This window comes from Melospiza georgiana, chromosome 1, assembly GCF_028018845.1.
Source record: "Melospiza georgiana isolate bMelGeo1 chromosome 1, bMelGeo1.pri, whole genome shotgun sequence".
NCBI lineage: Eukaryota > Metazoa > Chordata > Aves > Passeriformes > Passerellidae > Melospiza > Melospiza georgiana.
Genome location: NC_080430.1, coordinates 70,179,363 through 70,198,248, shown reverse-complemented (window position 1 = coordinate 70,198,248; position 18,886 = coordinate 70,179,363). Strand labels below are relative to the sequence as shown.

The window sequence follows — 18,886 nt, the reverse complement described above, 5'->3', positions numbered from 1 at the left end:
CAGCTCAAATCTAATACTAACAAGAGTTTTCAAAATGAATCTTCTCCTGCAAAGGGCATCCAGCCTACAGTGCTCTGCAGTATAAACACAACTTGTTCGGATACCCAGAACATTTCTTAAAGTTTGGGAAGTTCCTTCACACAGTCAATTCCAATGTCACAAACTCACAACTGTGTACATTGGTACCAGTCCTCCAAATACTCTACAAAATGCTTTCAGTCCAGAAGTAATACACCTTGACAATTACTAATATAGGAATATTTGCTGCTCAAAGGCCGAGCAGTCAATTCAAACCAGGTGCACTAAACTAGGGTAGTACTTCTACCTTTCACTTTTTATAGCAACTATAATTGAAGTTGCTTGTCTTGCTAATATTTATTAAATATGCTTTAATATTTATGTTATTTTGATTAGCAGAAAGTTTCCTTATGGATTTATGGTCATTAATTCATAATAATATGAGTGCTGTATTAGTACACCGATTCAGTTTAATTTCCACTCCCATTCAAGTGTTACTCAAATTCAAAATATTGCCAAGATAAGATACTGCTAATAAACACCTCAAGAAGGCACATATAGGCTATATACAGCTGCACTGGCAATTTGGCTTGCTGAAAAATAAAAGATCCAGAAGATTTGTTCATATTTTGCACAAGTTTCAGCACAAGACCGTCCTAAGAAATTTGACTATGGAAAAACATAAGAATATGAGACCAAAATCTTACACTAAGTATGATGTGGGCTTTCATCAAAGCACAGTCATGTAGTATTTCATTAAGAGAAATGGAGCTGAAGTTACTACAAGCAATGCATATTTCAAGGATTAGAATGCACTTTACAACATGCTGCAAACATGAAAAATGCTGCAAGTACTCATCATTTATCATTATCAGTGGAACCTTTCTAGCTGAGGTTTCCTGTATCAACACCACATTCCTTCATGAAGGGAATCGTAAGAGGTCAAGCCTAAGGAAAAACAGCTCAGACCCAAAAGAAAAGTTTATCTGTTCCCTTAAAAACCACAGATGACCAGCCAGCTGTAAAAGAGGCAGATTCCCAAGTCCTGACTGTCTCAACACTCAAGGTGCATCTCTTGTCTCCTGACCAAGGTTTGTGCAAACCTGCATCTCATCAGTTTGGATTATTTAAAGAGACAAACAAAAGCTGTTAAACATTAAAACCCTTTTATTGAAGAGTACTGCAGCTGTGTGATGTTAAAACCAGTAAAATTGATAACAAAGGCTCAGAGCTGCCAAGAAAAACAGAATAATCTTTCTTAGCTGGACAAGATGACTGGCAGTTTCCAGCCACAATATAAAACCGAAGAGAAAGCACTCCAGAAGAATGAGATATCCTGTAAGGAAAACAAGGCTTTAATCAGAGCACACACATCTACTATTGCTTTTGAACTCCACCGGTAGGTTTTCAGTTCAAAACCCGAGAGACAGAATGGCATAAAGAAAACTTCAAAACGCTTAATATTAGCCAATCTTCAAAGTGGCTTTCATAAATCTTAAATTTCAGCAGCAGCAGCAGTACATTTCAGTGGAAATTCCCCTACCACCAACATACTAACATTACTAATAGTAATAGAAACTCACAAATGAAATCATATTAGCATAGCTGGGAAATGGCTGTTATGACAATCCTCAAACACCTTCCAGACTTCACCTCAAAACTTCTTAAAACTTTCTATTTCACACTTATTTGTGACAATGCATTTCTCACAACACCCTTCTATACAGGAAGGACAAAATAACTACTGTGTAAACAACGAAATTTTGTTGTTTACACAGTAAACACACACCCACAAAAATCTTTGCAAACAGAGTTGAAAATGAGTTGTTCCTTCCGTTAGCCAGGCTATTAAAAAATCAAACCTGATAATAAGCAGAGAGGACTAAGCTGGAGATTAATGTTCCTCCATGCTTTTCAGCATTACAAAGCTACTTTTAAAACACTCTAGCAAACTGTACAGTGACTGACATGTACAAAATGACAGTGATCTGTCACTACTTCACATTTCCCACTAGGCTGATTTAAATAGTTATTTATGAACCTTACACTTCAATGGTCACTTTGATGACTAAACCATAAATTAGAATGCAAAGTGAATATAAATTTGATTTTAGAGTAACAACAAATTGTCAGCAAAGAGGGATATTATTTAATTCTACTGACACACTAGAAAAAAATCAGCAATACCAAGATGAACCACATCATAACAAACCCAAAACTTAGCAAAAAATTGTATGCTAGATCTCATGTTTGCTTCAGTGCTTCTGCATTTAAAAATAAAAGCACTTTATATTATGCTTGGTTAGTTTTAAATATAAAATCTTAATAACGTCAGATGACTTCATTACTTAGGTCTTCAATGAAACAAAGAGGAAGAATGAACTTTTTCGACAGAGCATGACGAAATTTGACACTAAATAAATATTAATATGAACTTAGATGCTCAGATTTTTAATAGTCCTGATGAAAAACTTTTAAGACAGTGTTGCTATTTTTACATTTACCTCTTGCTTTACAGATGGGAGTGAGATGACACTGAAACATAACAAAAGTTCTGCAAAGTACAACAGCTTGCAATTTTTTAGGAAAAAAACCAATCTTTAATACTCAAACAATCAACTCTTGCAGGGATGCATGCCAAAAATTATCTTGGTAAAATAATCTTCTTCTATCTGATTATTTTTTGTTAAAAAATTCCATTGCCTATTATGTTACTGTATAATAACATTTATTATCCATTACTCTTGAAAACATGTAAGATAAATCCTTCCAAAAGTGAATGTAGCATGATTGTACTTTCTCTGGAAAATGTCTAGAAGTACAACATTAAAGAGATATTTCAACATAAGTTTCACTGTCTTAGCAGTGTTAAAAATGGAAAGTTGTGTCAGTGTCTTTAATACTCCTTGCTTTGCAAGTATATTTTCCCTGAAGTTCTTACATGGAATGACAGTGATCCAATTTAAAACCAATTTCAGCAATTTGGCTTTTAATGTTGGAAAAGGCCCTTAAATAGCTGATATTTGAAACAAACACACAAAACCCTCCAGGCTTAGCAATAACTGAGGTCATTCTGAATTATTCTGGTATGTCCCAGTGATACAGTAATAAATGCAAAACAGAAACATGCTGACTGATGCTGAGGGAAAATCTTTACGCTAAAAGAAAACTTCAAAAAAGGTGCAAGGCAAGACTCCTACCCTAGACAAAAGTCCAGGCTGTGAAGTCTGTTTTAGAGAAATAATATCTTTTTTTTAGGATCTACAGAAACAAGGTAATCTGAATTTACACAGGACTTAGAGAGGAAAGAGTTCTACTTTAAAACCTGTCCCAGACCTATTAGGACTCAGATCAGTAGAAGCATGTTTTGCTGGGAAAAAAAATTTGGAAAGTTTTTATTTAGCAAGACTTTATCTTAAGCAAGAATTAGAAGAGCTGAAAATGCCAATTATCACCTACAGATCTGAGAAAAAACACCCCAGCATTCAAATGTAACTGCATTGGAACACTCCAATCCAAATTACTTCTTTGAGAAACACTTAAATAAAAAATTAGCAGTGTTTGAGTTAAAAAAAGATGGTAGCACAAAACAACACCCTGGGAGGTGAAAATAAAAAACCAATACCTTGCACCTAAGCATCCATACTTAACTGTCAAATCCAAGGGCCCAGCTCCCTACTAAAATAAGAACCCAGCTAAGTGACCTGCTGGTTGTTTAAAGAGCCGTATTAAAGCAAATCATGCAGGAGCAGGTGCACATGTTCATTCAGTGTTTAATAAAAGTACTAACTGAGCTCTGACGGGTGTCAGCAAGCACAGATTTTGCAAGGAGGAGCAGCTTAAGCACTGTAAGTTCTCACAGAGAGTTCAAGCATAGAAACTTGCTTCTTCCAATTTTTAGTAGTCACTTTAGATAGACAGTGAGTATGATCGAGAAATTTTCGAAGTATCTGAAGTTTCAACCCAGTCTACTTCATTTCTTAGCAACATGGTACCTAATGGAAGGAACAGAGATGCTATAAATGCTACTCAGACAAGGTTGAAGAAAAATATTGCCAGGGACTCAAATTTTCTAAAGAAGAACTTATCACCCTGTTTGGACACATTTAGCCAGCATTTACTTAATTCACTTCAGGATTTTCTTGTTCTGTTACTATTCTAACACTGTATCTAGAGATGGGAAAAAACAAACACAGAAGAAAATGAGACTATTTTGAGTCAGTCAAAGTCACCCCTCTGAACCTATGATGAAAGACAAATTCAGACAAAAACTGATGTTTATCAAGAGATGTCTTTAGCAAGGAAATATTTTTTTCCATCTCTAGTGGCATAAGACAGTTGAATGAGTAGTGAACAACTCCCATAAAAAATTAGAGAAATTAACATACCTGCCGTTGAATAACCTGTAGGTTTGCTTTGGCTTTGTTCAGTAGTTCTTCTATTTTTTCAGAGTCTGTTATGTTCTTGTTTTCTCTAAAGGCATCTTTTATCCTTCTGATGGCATATGTTCTAAACACAAACAATAAGAGGACAAGTAATCATAGATGTGCCATGATTTATATAATTTCAACATTCTTTAAAACATGCTGATACAAAAAATAAAATGCACACCTCCCATATATAAATATTTATTTATTTAGCTCAATTTTAGACACATATCATTTTATTTAGGGTTTTGTTTTGCCCGAGTTGAAGTAGCGACCAGATCCTGTAATTTTAAAAAAAGAGGTTCTATTAGATGTTACTGTAGAAAAATGTCATATTTCAAGTTTCAGTCCAGTCCTAACTGCTTGTTTGTGCTGAAGCAACACTGCTGGATACCCAGCATGGAATACTGCAAAACTCAAGAACATTACAAAAAGGGTAAGGACCAGAAAATCATTCCCCAGATTATTTTGAATCAGCGTGACAATTCTTAACCTGCATATCCAAAAGGTCATTTTCACAATATACATTTCTACTAGATGCAGTGTTGTAATCTAGTAGTCACAAAAGTAGATTGGTGGACCAATTAACACAAAAAGGACTCCTTCCCTGTTACCCTTTTCTTCTCTGACAAAGTGTATTTCACCCCTCAGTCCAACACCTCCTCATCCATTTCCCCACTAAGAAGCAATAACAGAATATGATTTCTGCAAGCTGGAAGAGGTTATGATCTCTGCTTGCAGAGAGGAAGGTCCAAAGCTGCAGCTTTCCCCAAATCCTGCCCTTTCTTTTCAACACAGTAAAGAACTTCCACACAGTCTGAGGTGTACTGTCATCCTGCCTTCCCTCCCCCCCAATTAGGGTCAATTTCCATATGAAAATAGAGTTTTCAGATGGAGCAGTGGATACTTCCATTACATGGGTCTTTGGGAGGAACTGGAAAAATGCAGTAAACTGATCTTGCTCATCTATCTTCCTCATATTCTTCTGTACCACCACATCACATCAGTATCACTTCTGCTACAGAAAGCAAAACCCTATGCGTGGCACTGGAAGGAAACAAAAGGCTGCAAAATTCCCCCACAATTAGTTTAATATTTCAACAATCCTTTCCTTCTTGTATAAAAGCGGAACACAAGAGACAAAATTGTCTGAAACACTATCACAGCAAATCCAAGGACAAGACTGAAAAATAAAATTACTGGGGGAGTAGACCGAGGAGAGAGGAAGAAGAGGAAAGATGAATAGCCAGTGGCACTCCATTCCATTAGATGGTGCTATCCAGCTCCTAATGCAGCTTTCAGCAGCCAAGCAGCGTGTTTTGTCTTTGAGCTCATAAATAAAACATTTCAATCACAGGACTCAGGACGGCTGTGAGTGCCACTCTGCCATCGCACTCCGGCAGATGGTGCCTGCTTTTAATTAGGGCCTGCTCACCTCTAATGTGACACTGGGGTGCGTCAGGGAGTGAGCCAGTGTGTGTTTGGATGTGTGAAGTTAATAGAATGTATTAAATATGGAAGCTCAATCTCATCTGCAGCTGTTGTCCTAGCAAGACATGAAGGGGAAGCTGATTATTTCTTCTAGAAAAGAAACAACCCCCAATCATTAATATATAGTATAATTCTGTTGCTTGATAATGGAGAGATTTCAAATCACCCCATATACATATGTAGGGTTAAACTGTGCAAAACATGTAATATTTTCTGAAAGAGAGGACAGGTTTCCAGGAGATACAACAACAAATACATATATATTTAGCTTAAAAGAAAAAACAACAACAACAGCATGTATCTATTAGTGGGTACAAGTCTTTCAAAATGCAATATAAATGAGTAAATGCTACCTACATAAAAAAGATAGATGGGACAAAACCAAATGTTGTTCAAGTATTAACACCCACAGACTGGAGGTGGTTTTTTGTTTTGTTTTGTTTTGTTTTGTACATATGGTGTGTTAATTGTTCCATTTTCTCTCTCTTCCTCTAATTATACCCAACAATTGTTGAGAAAGAAAGGTACATAGAAAACAGACCAATTTTTATCTATAATCACAAAGTTGCACTGTTTTTGCCTTCTCTTTTTTTACCTTCTAATTTTTTAATCTCTATGAGTTTTAACACCCAAAGGAAGTTACTTTACATAGGTTTTAACACAATCTTAATTCTACTGCTAAATCCATATCTCTAAACACACTTCAAAGACTAGCTCTATAGCCTGGCACTACTCTTTATCAAAGTTACACTGAGATTTAATGTATCACTTAAAAGAAGGATGAGCTCAATTCAAAGCTCCAACCCAATACTATAATGACTGTTAAAATATCCTTTCTTCCCCATTGAGAAGTGTCAGGGAAATATTTTACCAACATTCAAATTCTCTAAAATTATGTAAAAAGTGTTAAGCCAAGATATAAACATACAGGAAGGCTTTTTTTTTTGTATGTGTGTGTTTTTTTTTCTTTTAAACAACAGCTTTTTCTTACAACAACAGTTGTGAGCAGTGTTAATTCAGCACCTCGACACTCTCTGCATTACAACAGTTTCTGAACTGAGAATGCATTAAAAGCTAGAACTACCATAAGAAATGCAATATTGCTTCAAGTTTATGAAAATCTAAGCCCTTCTGAAAGCACAGTAGTGTGTGTAAGCAACAATGTTTGAGCAAAACCTGCTCATTCAGACTTGCATCTGTTGAGGTTTTTTTACAGAGCACTGCTCCAGAGATATTCTGGCTGATGAAGACTGGTCTGCTGATCAGCTGTTCTAATGGAGTGCATTTTCAGCTCAATGAATGTAACACACCAAACCCAAGCCTGTGACATTTGAAGGCACACCTAGAAATGCCAATGGCTGAGAATGCATGGTTGTCTTCATAAAACTTTACATTGTGCTAAAAGTAGCACTATCTGCAGACAGTGTGAGAGCTGAAAAGGATACTGGCAAGTGAAGTGATGGCTGTACCTTATGGATGATTAGTTGCCCAGAGGGACACAAAGAAACTGCAACAAGTTTAAGCCGAAGTGGAGAAGAGATATTGCAATTTCACTGCCCCGGCAGACACAAACCCTCCCCTGTGCTTTAGACCAGCATAGTCAGTCTGATATTTGGCCTCAGCTGAGCCAGTCCAACCTGGGAAATAGGCGGCCATCTACCACAAGGGTTAACTTCATTTTTAGTTGTTTTGGGCTTTTTTTGCAGATTAGTAACTTCATCAGATATCCATGGAACTGGAGCAACATCACTGAGGAGGGGGGAATACAGCAGTACTGATTTTGATGGACAGAGTTTGCAATTGATCCCACTAGAAAGGCCAAGCAAGTCACACAAACAAAGAGGACCTTTCAGTGAGAAGGTACCAAGTTAACTCTCCAGAGAAACAGAATAGGAAAGCAGTTTTAGATACAGTACACTTAAAGAGCTCCCACAGAACTGTGGGAAAAGCCTAGTTCCTAATGCAGTGATATTCATTAAGTAACATATTTAAATTAAGTCTTAAACTACATTTCACCATTCATTATTTTTCTCACCCATTTTTTGAAAACAGATATTAAAAAATGGCTGAAAGACACAACAAGGTATTTTGCTTTTATCACCCAAGTGCACTGAAATTTGAACAGAGAACATCTTTCACTTTATCTCCTGCAAAGACTCCTCCAGTGACTTGTGACAACAGGACCCAAGCAAGAGTGTACAGTTGAATATATTCACTCAGCTCTCATACATATGCACACTCAAAACACCTCTTGTGATCCCTACTTACATGCATCTGTCACACAATTAATTCCCAATTAAACCAAAATGATGTCCTCGATGGGCAGTAGACTCGGTGTGATGGCTGCAGACCAAAGCCACTGCAGGTGGATGGCGACACAAGGCGACAGATGCACATCAGCAGAAAGAAGGGCTTGTTGGACATCAATATGAGAACAAGGCCAGGGCAAAACATTACTACAGACTCTGAAGCACTGGGCACTGCCTGCTAATGTTATGAGACTACAGTGCTGCCAAATAATACTAAAACCTAAAGAGAAAGCAGTCTTTGGCCCAATACTCTACCTTTAAAGAGTTCCTCTCTTTTCTTCCCTGAAGTACAATCAAAAGCCTAATGTGTCCTCATGAAAATGAAGTCTACAAGAAGTAAATCTGAAACAACGACTATTAATGAAAAATGAAATCACAATCCAGGTACTTCAGAAAATAATAACTGCTTGGGGACTTATATATTTTATTTCAAAATGTTTACTTATCTCACACCTGACCAAAAAACCAAAAAATCTTTGTGCTCCGCTAAATGAAAAGAAGCTGAAATGTCACACAAACATACTTGCTTAAGTACACAGCTACGAGCTTTCAAAATAAATCTGGGCAAGCAATGTTTTTCTCAGCACCACTTTGCATTCACCAGTATCACAACATGCTAAAAGTGTAAGTCACCTTTCCAAGACATCTTTACAAACATGTTGACATCTTGGCTTTGTGCCTGTCAACAAGTGCAACATATTAATAGGTCACATTATAGTCACAGGCACCACACTGCGGAACACAATGGCTATTGCATTATTATTGTTGGCCATTGAGCACACACATGAAGACAGAAGAGGACATACAGTTGTGGTACACAATCTGTGCAAGCAAAACAGATCACAATGGAAGGGGCCACCAGGTTAGAATATTCACATTCAAGGCTTTTGAAAAAGGTCTAGAGTAAAATGCATTTTTCCTTATTAGCTTCAGTTATATTCAATAAATTAAGGCAAGCGAAAAGTATCCAAACTCTAGGAAGCCCGCTGGGGTTAACAGCTCTGGAATGAAGAATATGATGCTTTTATTTAAAGACACAATGTGCAAAAGTGAGATGCTCATTTACAATAGAGTAGCATTACATCACGTCAGGAACCCTTTTCATAAAATGTCTGTTTGCTTTAACCAAACTATATTTTCTTACCACTGCTGCCTTCCAACTAACATCTATTAACTTACAGTAGCAACAGGATGAATTTTCAGAATTTCCCGTTATTACTAGCAAAACATGCACTAGATGAGATCTGCCCAACTAAATTTTCAGCATTACATATCATTTAAAAAGGCAAAGTTTTTAATCATCTGTAGAAAATAATTTTAGCTCACAGTCAAGTTTTACTAGCATTAGTGAAGATGTCTTCATGTACAGAATTACTTCTGAGGGAATGCTTATTTAGATGCATATATGTGCAAACATGTAATTTCCATATATGTGTGTACTTACGTATTTACAATATTTTTCCTCTATAAATGTCTTAAAAGACACCAATTAAGGTGAAGCAAAACCTGCATGTAATTACCATCTAACACTAAAAATAAACATTTGACAACAGGTGTGTGTTTGAGACTGAGAGGTAAGTAACTCACAGGGAAGTGGTTATGACTGGTCTAATTAAACCCAAGACCAACAGAGGGACGTGAACACATTTTATCAACAAGTTGTCCCTCAAACTCCATCACTAGACACACTTTCAGACTGCCACTTCAAGTTACAGCACAACAACAACTACTACATCTTCCCGTTTTCTAAAATTCAAAGCAAAGCCTGTTCTTGCAACCAGGATTTCTGTGGGGGTGTCAGGGTGGTGTCTGGATGCTGGGAAAGGAGGAAAGAAAAGTAAAGAAAAATAAAGATTAGACTGCTGGTAAACTCAGTATTATTTTCTTGAATTTTCTAACAATGCACAGTCACTAGACAATCTTCACAAAAAAGCCTACAGAAAGAAACCTACCAGCCACCACTTGGTTTCTCGGCTAACATACAAAACATGAATTCCAATGCCATTGCTAAGAAGTATGTCCAGAACAGAACAGCACTAGAGATAGTTTATGAGAGAGGATTAACCCAAAAGAACATAAAATAGGAATAAAGCCTGATGAACATTAGAAAATACATTTGAGAGAGGGTGACTATAACCCAGTGCACCTAATACATGCTGTATGATCAGACACAAGGATTTGTAGCTTATTCCTAAAGCAATTTTGCATCTCAGATATCAAAATGTCTAATAAAAACTTCAACCTTTTCCAAGAGTTTCCTTTCATTTTCCTTTTTCAACCTAAACCCAAAAAAGCTTCCTTAGATTTTTAGAAAGATTTGTGGATGTTTTTAGAAAAGGAGAACTTCTTTTTTCTGACTGTATCTTCTCATCAGTTTGTGTCTGTACCCATTTCAAAGCAGAGAGCACGGATGACCACCTGATCAACAGGATCACAGGATCATTCACATTGGAAATGTGTCTAGGAGGTCTCTAGTCCCACCTTCTGCTGAAAGCAGGGTCAGTGATGGCATCAGATCGGATTATTCACAGCTTTGTCCAGTCAAGTCTTGAAAAACAGGATGTTGACCAGACCACCTTGCCTGGAAAAGAAGCTCAATTGCTTGACTGCCCTTGTGGGGGAAAAGCTTTCCTTAAAGCCAGTCTGAAGAGCCTCTCTTCCTATACTTTACAAACATATCAGTTTTTCTCCTACCAGGCCCCTCTGGATACCTCGAGGTACTGGCTGCTCTCAGAGTCCCTCAATGCTGTTTCTTCTCCAGGTGGAACCAGACCAGCCCCCTCAGCCTTTGCTCACAGGACAAGTGCTTCAGCCCCTTGGTAGCTCCTGCTGAGCTGCCTACAGATTGTCTGTGCCTTTCCTGCTGGGGGGCTGAGGAGGGCAAGACTGGATGCAGAAGTCCAGATGTGATCTCCCTCCCATCAATCTGCTGGCTGAGCAACTCTTGATACATCTCAGGATGCTCTTGGTCTTTCTTGCTGCCAGGGCACACAGCTCTGTTCACAAAGACTTTCTTCTCCCCAGAACACTATTGGTGCTATTCGTAGTTAACGATGATTATTTTTGCAATTCACTGAAACACACATTTTTGCAGCTGTATTTCTAAAATACAAACAGTTATTGGCTTAATTCTAAGTGTAAGGAATCTCTGCAGAAGGGAGTGCTTTTCAGGAGGTCAGGGTTAAAAGAAAAAAGTAAAGATGTCCAAATGAAAGCATTCTTTAATCTTAATTGGAGCTCCCATTTCAATGTTATATCGCAGAAGAGGCTAAAAAAGAGGGTTATCAGGGAAGGACCCAACTGCACAAGTTGTTCAGTTAACGAGGCACCAGGCAAGGGTGTGCTGCAGGAACTATAACCTGAATTTGCTGCAGATGAAAAGTGTCCTGACGGCCTGAAATGAGTAATAGCTCTCTGCTGAGCTTTCACTGCCAAGCCTTGCCAGCTACTCTACAACAAGGACACCGGGGTAGCTCAGCAGTCCAATTACCAGGCAGGGAATGCCTTGAAATGACAAGTTCAAAACCTGACAAGGCTGGTTTTTCTCTTCTTCCTTTTGAGACAGATATATACCACTCCATTTGCTGTGCTGCTGTTTCTGAACAGTTCATAAAAAAAGGCCTGGCCTGCTGTGTATAGCCACTACAATATTTTTCTGGAAAGATTACTTTTAGTACAGTGCTGTGACCAACATTTCTCTTTGCAGCATGGCTAGAGGTTCTCCCTGCACTAGTATGGCCTCACCTTGAATATTGTGTGCAGTTTTAGTCACCACAAGAAAGATATTAAGCTATTAGAGAACATCCAAAGGAGGCCAACAAAGATGGTGAAGGGCCTTGAGGGGAAGCTGTATGAGGAGTGCCTGAGGTCACTTGGTCTGTTCAGCCTGGAAAAGAGGAGACTGAGCTCATTGCAGTCACAGCTTCCTTGTAAGGGGAAGAGGAGGGGCAGGCACTGATCTCTTCTCTGTGGTGACCAGTGACGACTCAAGGGAACAGCCTGGAGTTATCAGGGGAGATTTGGTTGGATATTAGAAAAATGTTTTTCCCCTAGAGGGTGTTTGGACACTGGAACAGGCTCCCCAGGGCAGTGGTCACAGAACCAAGCCTGAAAGAGCTCAAGAAGTGTTTGGACAGTGCTCTTCAGCACATGCTGTGAGTCTTGGGGATGGTCCTGTGCAGAGTCAGAAGATAGACTCAATGATTTCTGTGGCCCCATGTCAATTCTCCAGATTCTGTGATCCCTTGGTACCCTGAAGAAGGCTAAACATATTGCACCTCTTGGTAATTTCATTTAGGGAAGCACTGGGTGCTAATCAGCCTTTGTGGATGCAAGTATTTCACACCTGACAGTGGAAAATGATTTGCCTTTGATGAAGCAATAGTTGCTAAGGGTATTTTAATTAAGCAGCAGGACATAAAGTCTTGGGATATTCTAACTACTTGGATTGCAGTATGGTTGATGGTAAGATTTTGATAGGACATTTCTGAAGCACAGCATTATTTCTGAAAGTATAGTAAGTATCTAGTTACAGGACACATTATTTTAATATGGAAATTATGCCAGTTCCTTAGAAGAGAAAAGGGATCAAGTATCAGAAATATATTAACAGTATACAAGTTTAAAATAAATGAGATATTTTGACTTACAATGACTTAGAGAAACAGTTCTCTGAAGGTCATCTGAGGTAAAGGTGTTTTGGCCATTTCTACAGACCAGTAATTTTCAGTATACTGAACAGACTCCTAACAAAGTTTTACTTTGCAAAAGTGATCCTAGGATTCTAGCAATAAAGACAGTTAATTTTGCCCCTTGATTTTTGCCCAAGTAAACCTGAGATTTCTGAGACAGAAGAATGTAAACATCATAGGTCCAAGTGGAAGTAATTGCATTGAAATTAGATAGGGTCCAGTTATCTCACAACTAAGGCAACAATAAACCACAAATACAATTTATTAAACAACTCACATGAAGGAAGTAACATACCACCTGCTCTATTTATGTACAACATACTAAAAGTTACAGGATTTAAAAATATTTAAATTACTATCCAAAATTTATTCTCTCATCCATTTCTACCAGCTTATCAAAAAATCTTTGTTTCTTATGACTCAGTCAGTAATGACAAATATCCCCCACTGGACTTGCTACCACCATTTGGCTCAGTGACCTTCCCTCATTTATAGGAAAGCACTGCATGTTTAGTTTAGCAAATTTACACCAGTTTTGACAACAATGATGGATATCTGAAATTAGCAGCACATAAAATTCTAATATATGCAAAGCCTATTAGTCAAATCTAGAGCCTAAAATAGTAAATTTGGAATTTGTAATAAAACCAGCATCCTACTTTGTGCAGACAACAGAGTGCTGAATATTGTTTTCAGACATTTGTAGTGTAAATATATGCCTTTCGACAATGCATGTAATGTTTGAGGAAGCTCAGATCCAGACTACTCTGATTATTACCAAAGGCTCAGAAAAAAAGAAATGTGGGTTATTTTTGACACTATGAACACTACCTAAGGTAGAGAAAGTCATGTGAACTAGATATTACCTTCTGTATTCTTTCTATTTAATTAGTTATAGGATATGGAAGTCTTCACAGACTTTAAAGATGATTACATCAGGACTAAAGAAAAAGAGGCTAAAATCCCCATCCTGAGTTGAACAGTAACGCAGAAATGCAAAGGTAACAAACTCTGGGTGTCACTTCATTCCCCCACAGGAAACCAGATGCAGCTTCTCCCATGAGAAAGAGCATCAGGACCCATGGTGAACAGAGGCAAGGATTGAAGGAAAAAGAATATTATGCTGAGTAAAGCTGAATGACTGATGCACCATGCAGTGAGGCAGATTTGAGGTTTTCAGGCAGGCACAGCAGATCTTCATCCCCGTAAATAACGCAGCACCCCTGTGCACCTGGCATCTGCATGTGCCAGAACTGCCCACCCTGACTTTCTACACTCCACAGCTCTCACCTCCCAGGTGCTACCAGCGCAAGGGAGAACTTAAAAAAGCCAGACCCTTGGCAGGGAAGTTAGGAAAAACACGTCCACAGCTTTTTATCTTTGGGGCACGATGGTGATCAGATAAGACATACCCAAGACGTCCACTAGCTCTGGTAAAGTAAATTCAGCTTCTCAGGACTCACAGATCGTATGCATTTCTCTGAAGTCCAGAAGTAAAACAGGAATCAAAGCAATACTAAAACCTAAGTGAAGTAACACAATGTTGTTCAAAGCTATTTTATATAAAAGAAAGGAAAAAAAAGGGTTACACGCTTTTTCCTACTATTTTTCCTACAGTTACTCTAAAAAAAACCAAAAAAAAAAAAACATAGAATAGATCTGCCAAACATGAAGCAAGAGCAGCTACCAGCCAAAATGTTTACTTTGGGCTATGTATGAACTCCACCTCTAAAACTGTGGTGCATACACTCCTACTGTCCAAACTGTACATCCCAACATATGATGCAATACTTAGATCTGACAAGATATACTTTAATATCAGACAGAAAATTGAGTTTAAATTTAAAATGCAAGGTATTCTAGTCCAGTGAACAGAAGTCATTCAATAAACCTGCTGACAGATCTTTTGTGTACTTAAGCAGTTTAACTACTGTAACAATAAAGGCGATCAGAAGTATTCAGGAAGACAAAGAGAGCAGTCAATTTTCCTTTTTAAAGAACAGAAGCATTGACAAACCTTTTAATCTAGGCAAGCCCAAGTATGTTACATATAGACATCAAAATTTACAGGTGAGGCTACGCTAAGGTCAATAGTTTTTAGTGTCCTCCAGTCAACCTCTTAGCACTCTCTCTAGGAGTCTTACACTATGAATGAAAAAAGATTACTGTATTATATTTCTGTATCTCTACACATTCTATTTAATAAGACTAGGTTCAGATTGGTACATTCAAATATAAAAAAATATTCTGCATTTCAAGCCAAAAATGGGCTATGAAAACCCCTAGATAATACTCAATAGCTAATTAAAAGCTACAGAGAAATAGTCACTCACATGAGTGATGGTAGCACTTTCTGTCCTCTGTTGGCAAGCAAGGAAAAAGAAAACAGAGTAAACACCACCTCCTTTTCCTCCCATAAGCACATGGCTGCTGGCTGCAAGAATTTCTTCTCAGATAACATTTACTCTAAATGTGGAATTAACATCTGGCTTAAAACTCAGTAACTCAGACAAGTCCTGGCTACGGTCACTGCAGGAGATATTAGGATAGGAAAGGAGGTATTAGGAGTGATCTATTTATCATAAGGTTTTCAGTGCAACATTTTATGACCAGGGCAGATTACTTTCCCTTTCACATGAGACATGACCTTCCACTCCACAGAGCAGCAGAAAAAGTTCCCAATCTAGGGACAAATTACCAACACAAGTTGCAGAAGCATGACGTTCCCATCTAATGGCAGCAATAACTTGCACTGATGGAGAATTTCTCCTTCAAGAGTTTCAATAACTTGTTGGGAAATAAAAGCCCAGAACCATGCCTCAAAGTCCCTGCAGGTTAGTAAGCATGGCCACTAGTTCACAGAACAGGGAATTTTGTGCAGTTACTTGTACAGTACACTTTTATGTCCAACCCTCTACTGCTGTAACTTACAGGACTATGCTCATGCCATGCTGCCTTTGCTTTGGGAAGTGACTGTAAGAGTGCTACCAGCAGTTTGATAAATATTCACATTTCCGTGCAAAATCTGCAAATAATGGGCAGCAATTTTGGGTATAAATTATGAATTGAAAATAGTAAATTAAATGTAGTTTAAAAATGCACTCACTAGCTCTGGAAATCAAGAAGCCTATTTAGCTTTCTACATGAAATGCATTGCTTATTATTGTTGTGTAAACAAAACACTTGAACATTTATTTTCACACTGTAAATTACTCAGATCAGGGAAAAAACCATTCTGAGTGAGACATCTAATTTATTTTGGCCAGTGATAAACTACTTAGATCAATCAATCAATGTTCTTCCCTTCAAAACTAGTTTACATATGAAGACACTTAATTTGAAAACCTATTTGCTAACTGATTGTACTACAAAAATTATATGATATTTTAGATGAGTCAAAGATGTTTTCTGAAACTTAGTAGCAGGTTAGTTTCATGGCAACACAATACAGTTCAATTTCACATTGTCAGTATAATTTAAGCTATAAGCTTCAAGGACTGTGTTATGCATTTCATTTGGGCTGTACTGACTTTAAAACATTTTCCTGAGAAGGAGGCAGTGTGATGTCATTTAAATAAATAAAAACACTGAATATATTTGTATGTATGGATGAATGAATGAATTATTGTTTCACAAAGAATTCTATTAGTTCTATTAATTCAATCTGAAACTATGAAATGTGATGGCTTGTACCTGGGCCCCTTCCACTTTTAGCTCCCGTTTCCAACTGTGACTAACAAAGCAAATAAATGATGGCTCTGAACCACACCCCCAACCACCCACCCCGGCCACATTTGGCTCTTTCATTGCTATTCTAACATAGTCTGCAGAAATTTAACATTCACACAATGTGTAACCCTCACAAGATAAACCAATTTTCTCCAACATCAAGGGCTCTGTGGAAATCTGCACACACATTTCTCCCTCCTGCTTAGGCAAACAATAAATGGATGTTTGCATCTCTGTGTGACTACCAGTGAGTACTGTGATAATCTGTATGTTTGTTGGGGAAGCATATAATGCCTGTAAATAAACACTACCAAGCAACAATGCCATGTGTATCCTGCAAGCAAATCCTAGTTAGCAGAAATCACACCCTGTGCCAGACAGAGATAGAGACAACTCTGTAAAGACTGAACTTTTGGGAAACAATGAATTATTTTCATAAGCACCAAAAGTCACAGAAGTTTAATTATAAAAGCTTCACTACCATAAAGGACTAGTGATTACTAACAATATACTAGAATAAATTACAGTTTCAGGAAAATATTTAAACTTTTTTTTCAGACACGCACTTTCTCTGGCAGTAAAAATAAGACAATATTACTTTTAAACAAGCTAATGATTTAGAAACAGGTATTTAACAGTTCCAGACAAGGACATGCCAGACTCAGAAGGACTGTCAGGACCTGTTGAAGGACATTATTTTCTGATAAGACTGACACACCTATCTTCTACTCATATACTCTCTAGTACTCATATACTCTCTAGTCTCCACAGTGGATTCACAGCTTGCTTTAAACAAGGATTTTGTGAGAATTGCTGGGATTGAGCAGAAGTAAATTCTAGACTTCTTGATACCAATAGATTCATATATGCGTACACACACTAATTACTTTGTTTATAAGCTTCTTTAGAAACTATAATGAGATTTAACCAATTGCTATTTATTTAAAAGTTAAAAAAAGTATCTAAGCAACAGCTTTTTCCAAGACTTTGTAACAAATGTGATGCTGAAGAACGTGTAACTACTGGACTGAATCCTGAGTCTCTGAATACCATTCCCAGCACAGGACTTTCAAATTTTCCTGAAGAATGCTTTAAGGATTTATTTCAGGCAGGAAATTCTGTTCAGGAAGAAAGCAACTGGACTCAACTGAATTATTTTATCATATTAAATGTTCAGTTGCATTGTATCCTGAGAAGAATGTTAGAATTTTATATGGAGAGCAGGTAAAAAAGGAATAGAATAGACTAGAATAGAATAGCACGTAGAAAAAAAAGATAAGGGAAAAAGGCCATATACCATAATTCCACCTAGCCAGAATGTTGTCTAGATGACTTGTGGCATCTTCATTCTTGAGAAAAAAAAACTGTATCAAGAAGAATCCCCAAGAATATTTCTCACTAAGGACACTTTTGTACTGAGTTTTGTGAAAAAACAGTCTTGGAAGAAGAGGCTTAAGTATTCCTAAGTATTTTTGAAAAGTAGAGAACTATGTATAATCTAGGACTTTCTTGGTGAGGGAACCCCAAAACTCATGGGAAGAGCTTTGTTGAAGAGGTAGTTCAGAGAGCATCCTTGTCATCCACTACTGCAGCAAGTGGTTCTAAACACTGCCTTGTCAATTGCAGTTTCCTCTTTTCTTTTGTAAATTACTTATTTTTTTTTAATCCAGAATGCTGATCTTCTAAAGACGGCTTGAAATATTTGAATTATAATAGCCTTGAATTATAATAGCCCGTGTCTACTGTATCTTGAATCATCTGGATGTTAGCAGGTCAGCATCTTTTCATCATGGGCAGCACAGAGATGAAAACAGAGGAAATAAGTGTTAAAGCCACATCCAAGAGTAAGGAAAGGAGTAGGTTAGCTGGAACAGCATTTAAATCCATTTCTAATGCTACAGCTACATTACAAAGTGCTTTTCATTTACCAGAAATCATAAGCATATGTGTATGGGTATGAGCCACTGCCAGAGGCAATATTTTTTCTATTACTCTCATTAGTTCTCTAACAAACACTACTGGTAATTAAATTTTATGTAAAAAGAAATATATCCCTGTTCTTCTGTGCTACACAAAGAATAACAAGTGGCTAAAGCAGATTTACTCATTTTGGGTGCCTATACTAAAACAAAACAACCAAAACATTAGATCAGTCTTTTGAGGAAGCCCCCATCCATTTGTCTTCCAAATATTAAATTTCAGTTTTTCCAGAACTCTGTAT

The 18,886-nt window shown here is 37.5% G+C and overlaps 1 protein-coding gene across 1 annotated transcript in view; it reads right to left on the bottom strand.

Annotated features, from left to right (window-relative positions):
• LYRM4 (LYR motif containing 4) overlaps window positions 1-18,886 on the bottom strand; it is an 85,670-nt gene that overhangs the window by 60,120 nt on the left and 6,664 nt on the right. The window contains exon 2 of the mRNA XM_058019647.1: window positions 4,407-4,527. Coding sequence (XP_057875630.1) covers window positions 4,407-4,527 — 121 coding nt within the window. The remainder of the gene's footprint in view (window positions 1-4,406; window positions 4,528-18,886) is intronic.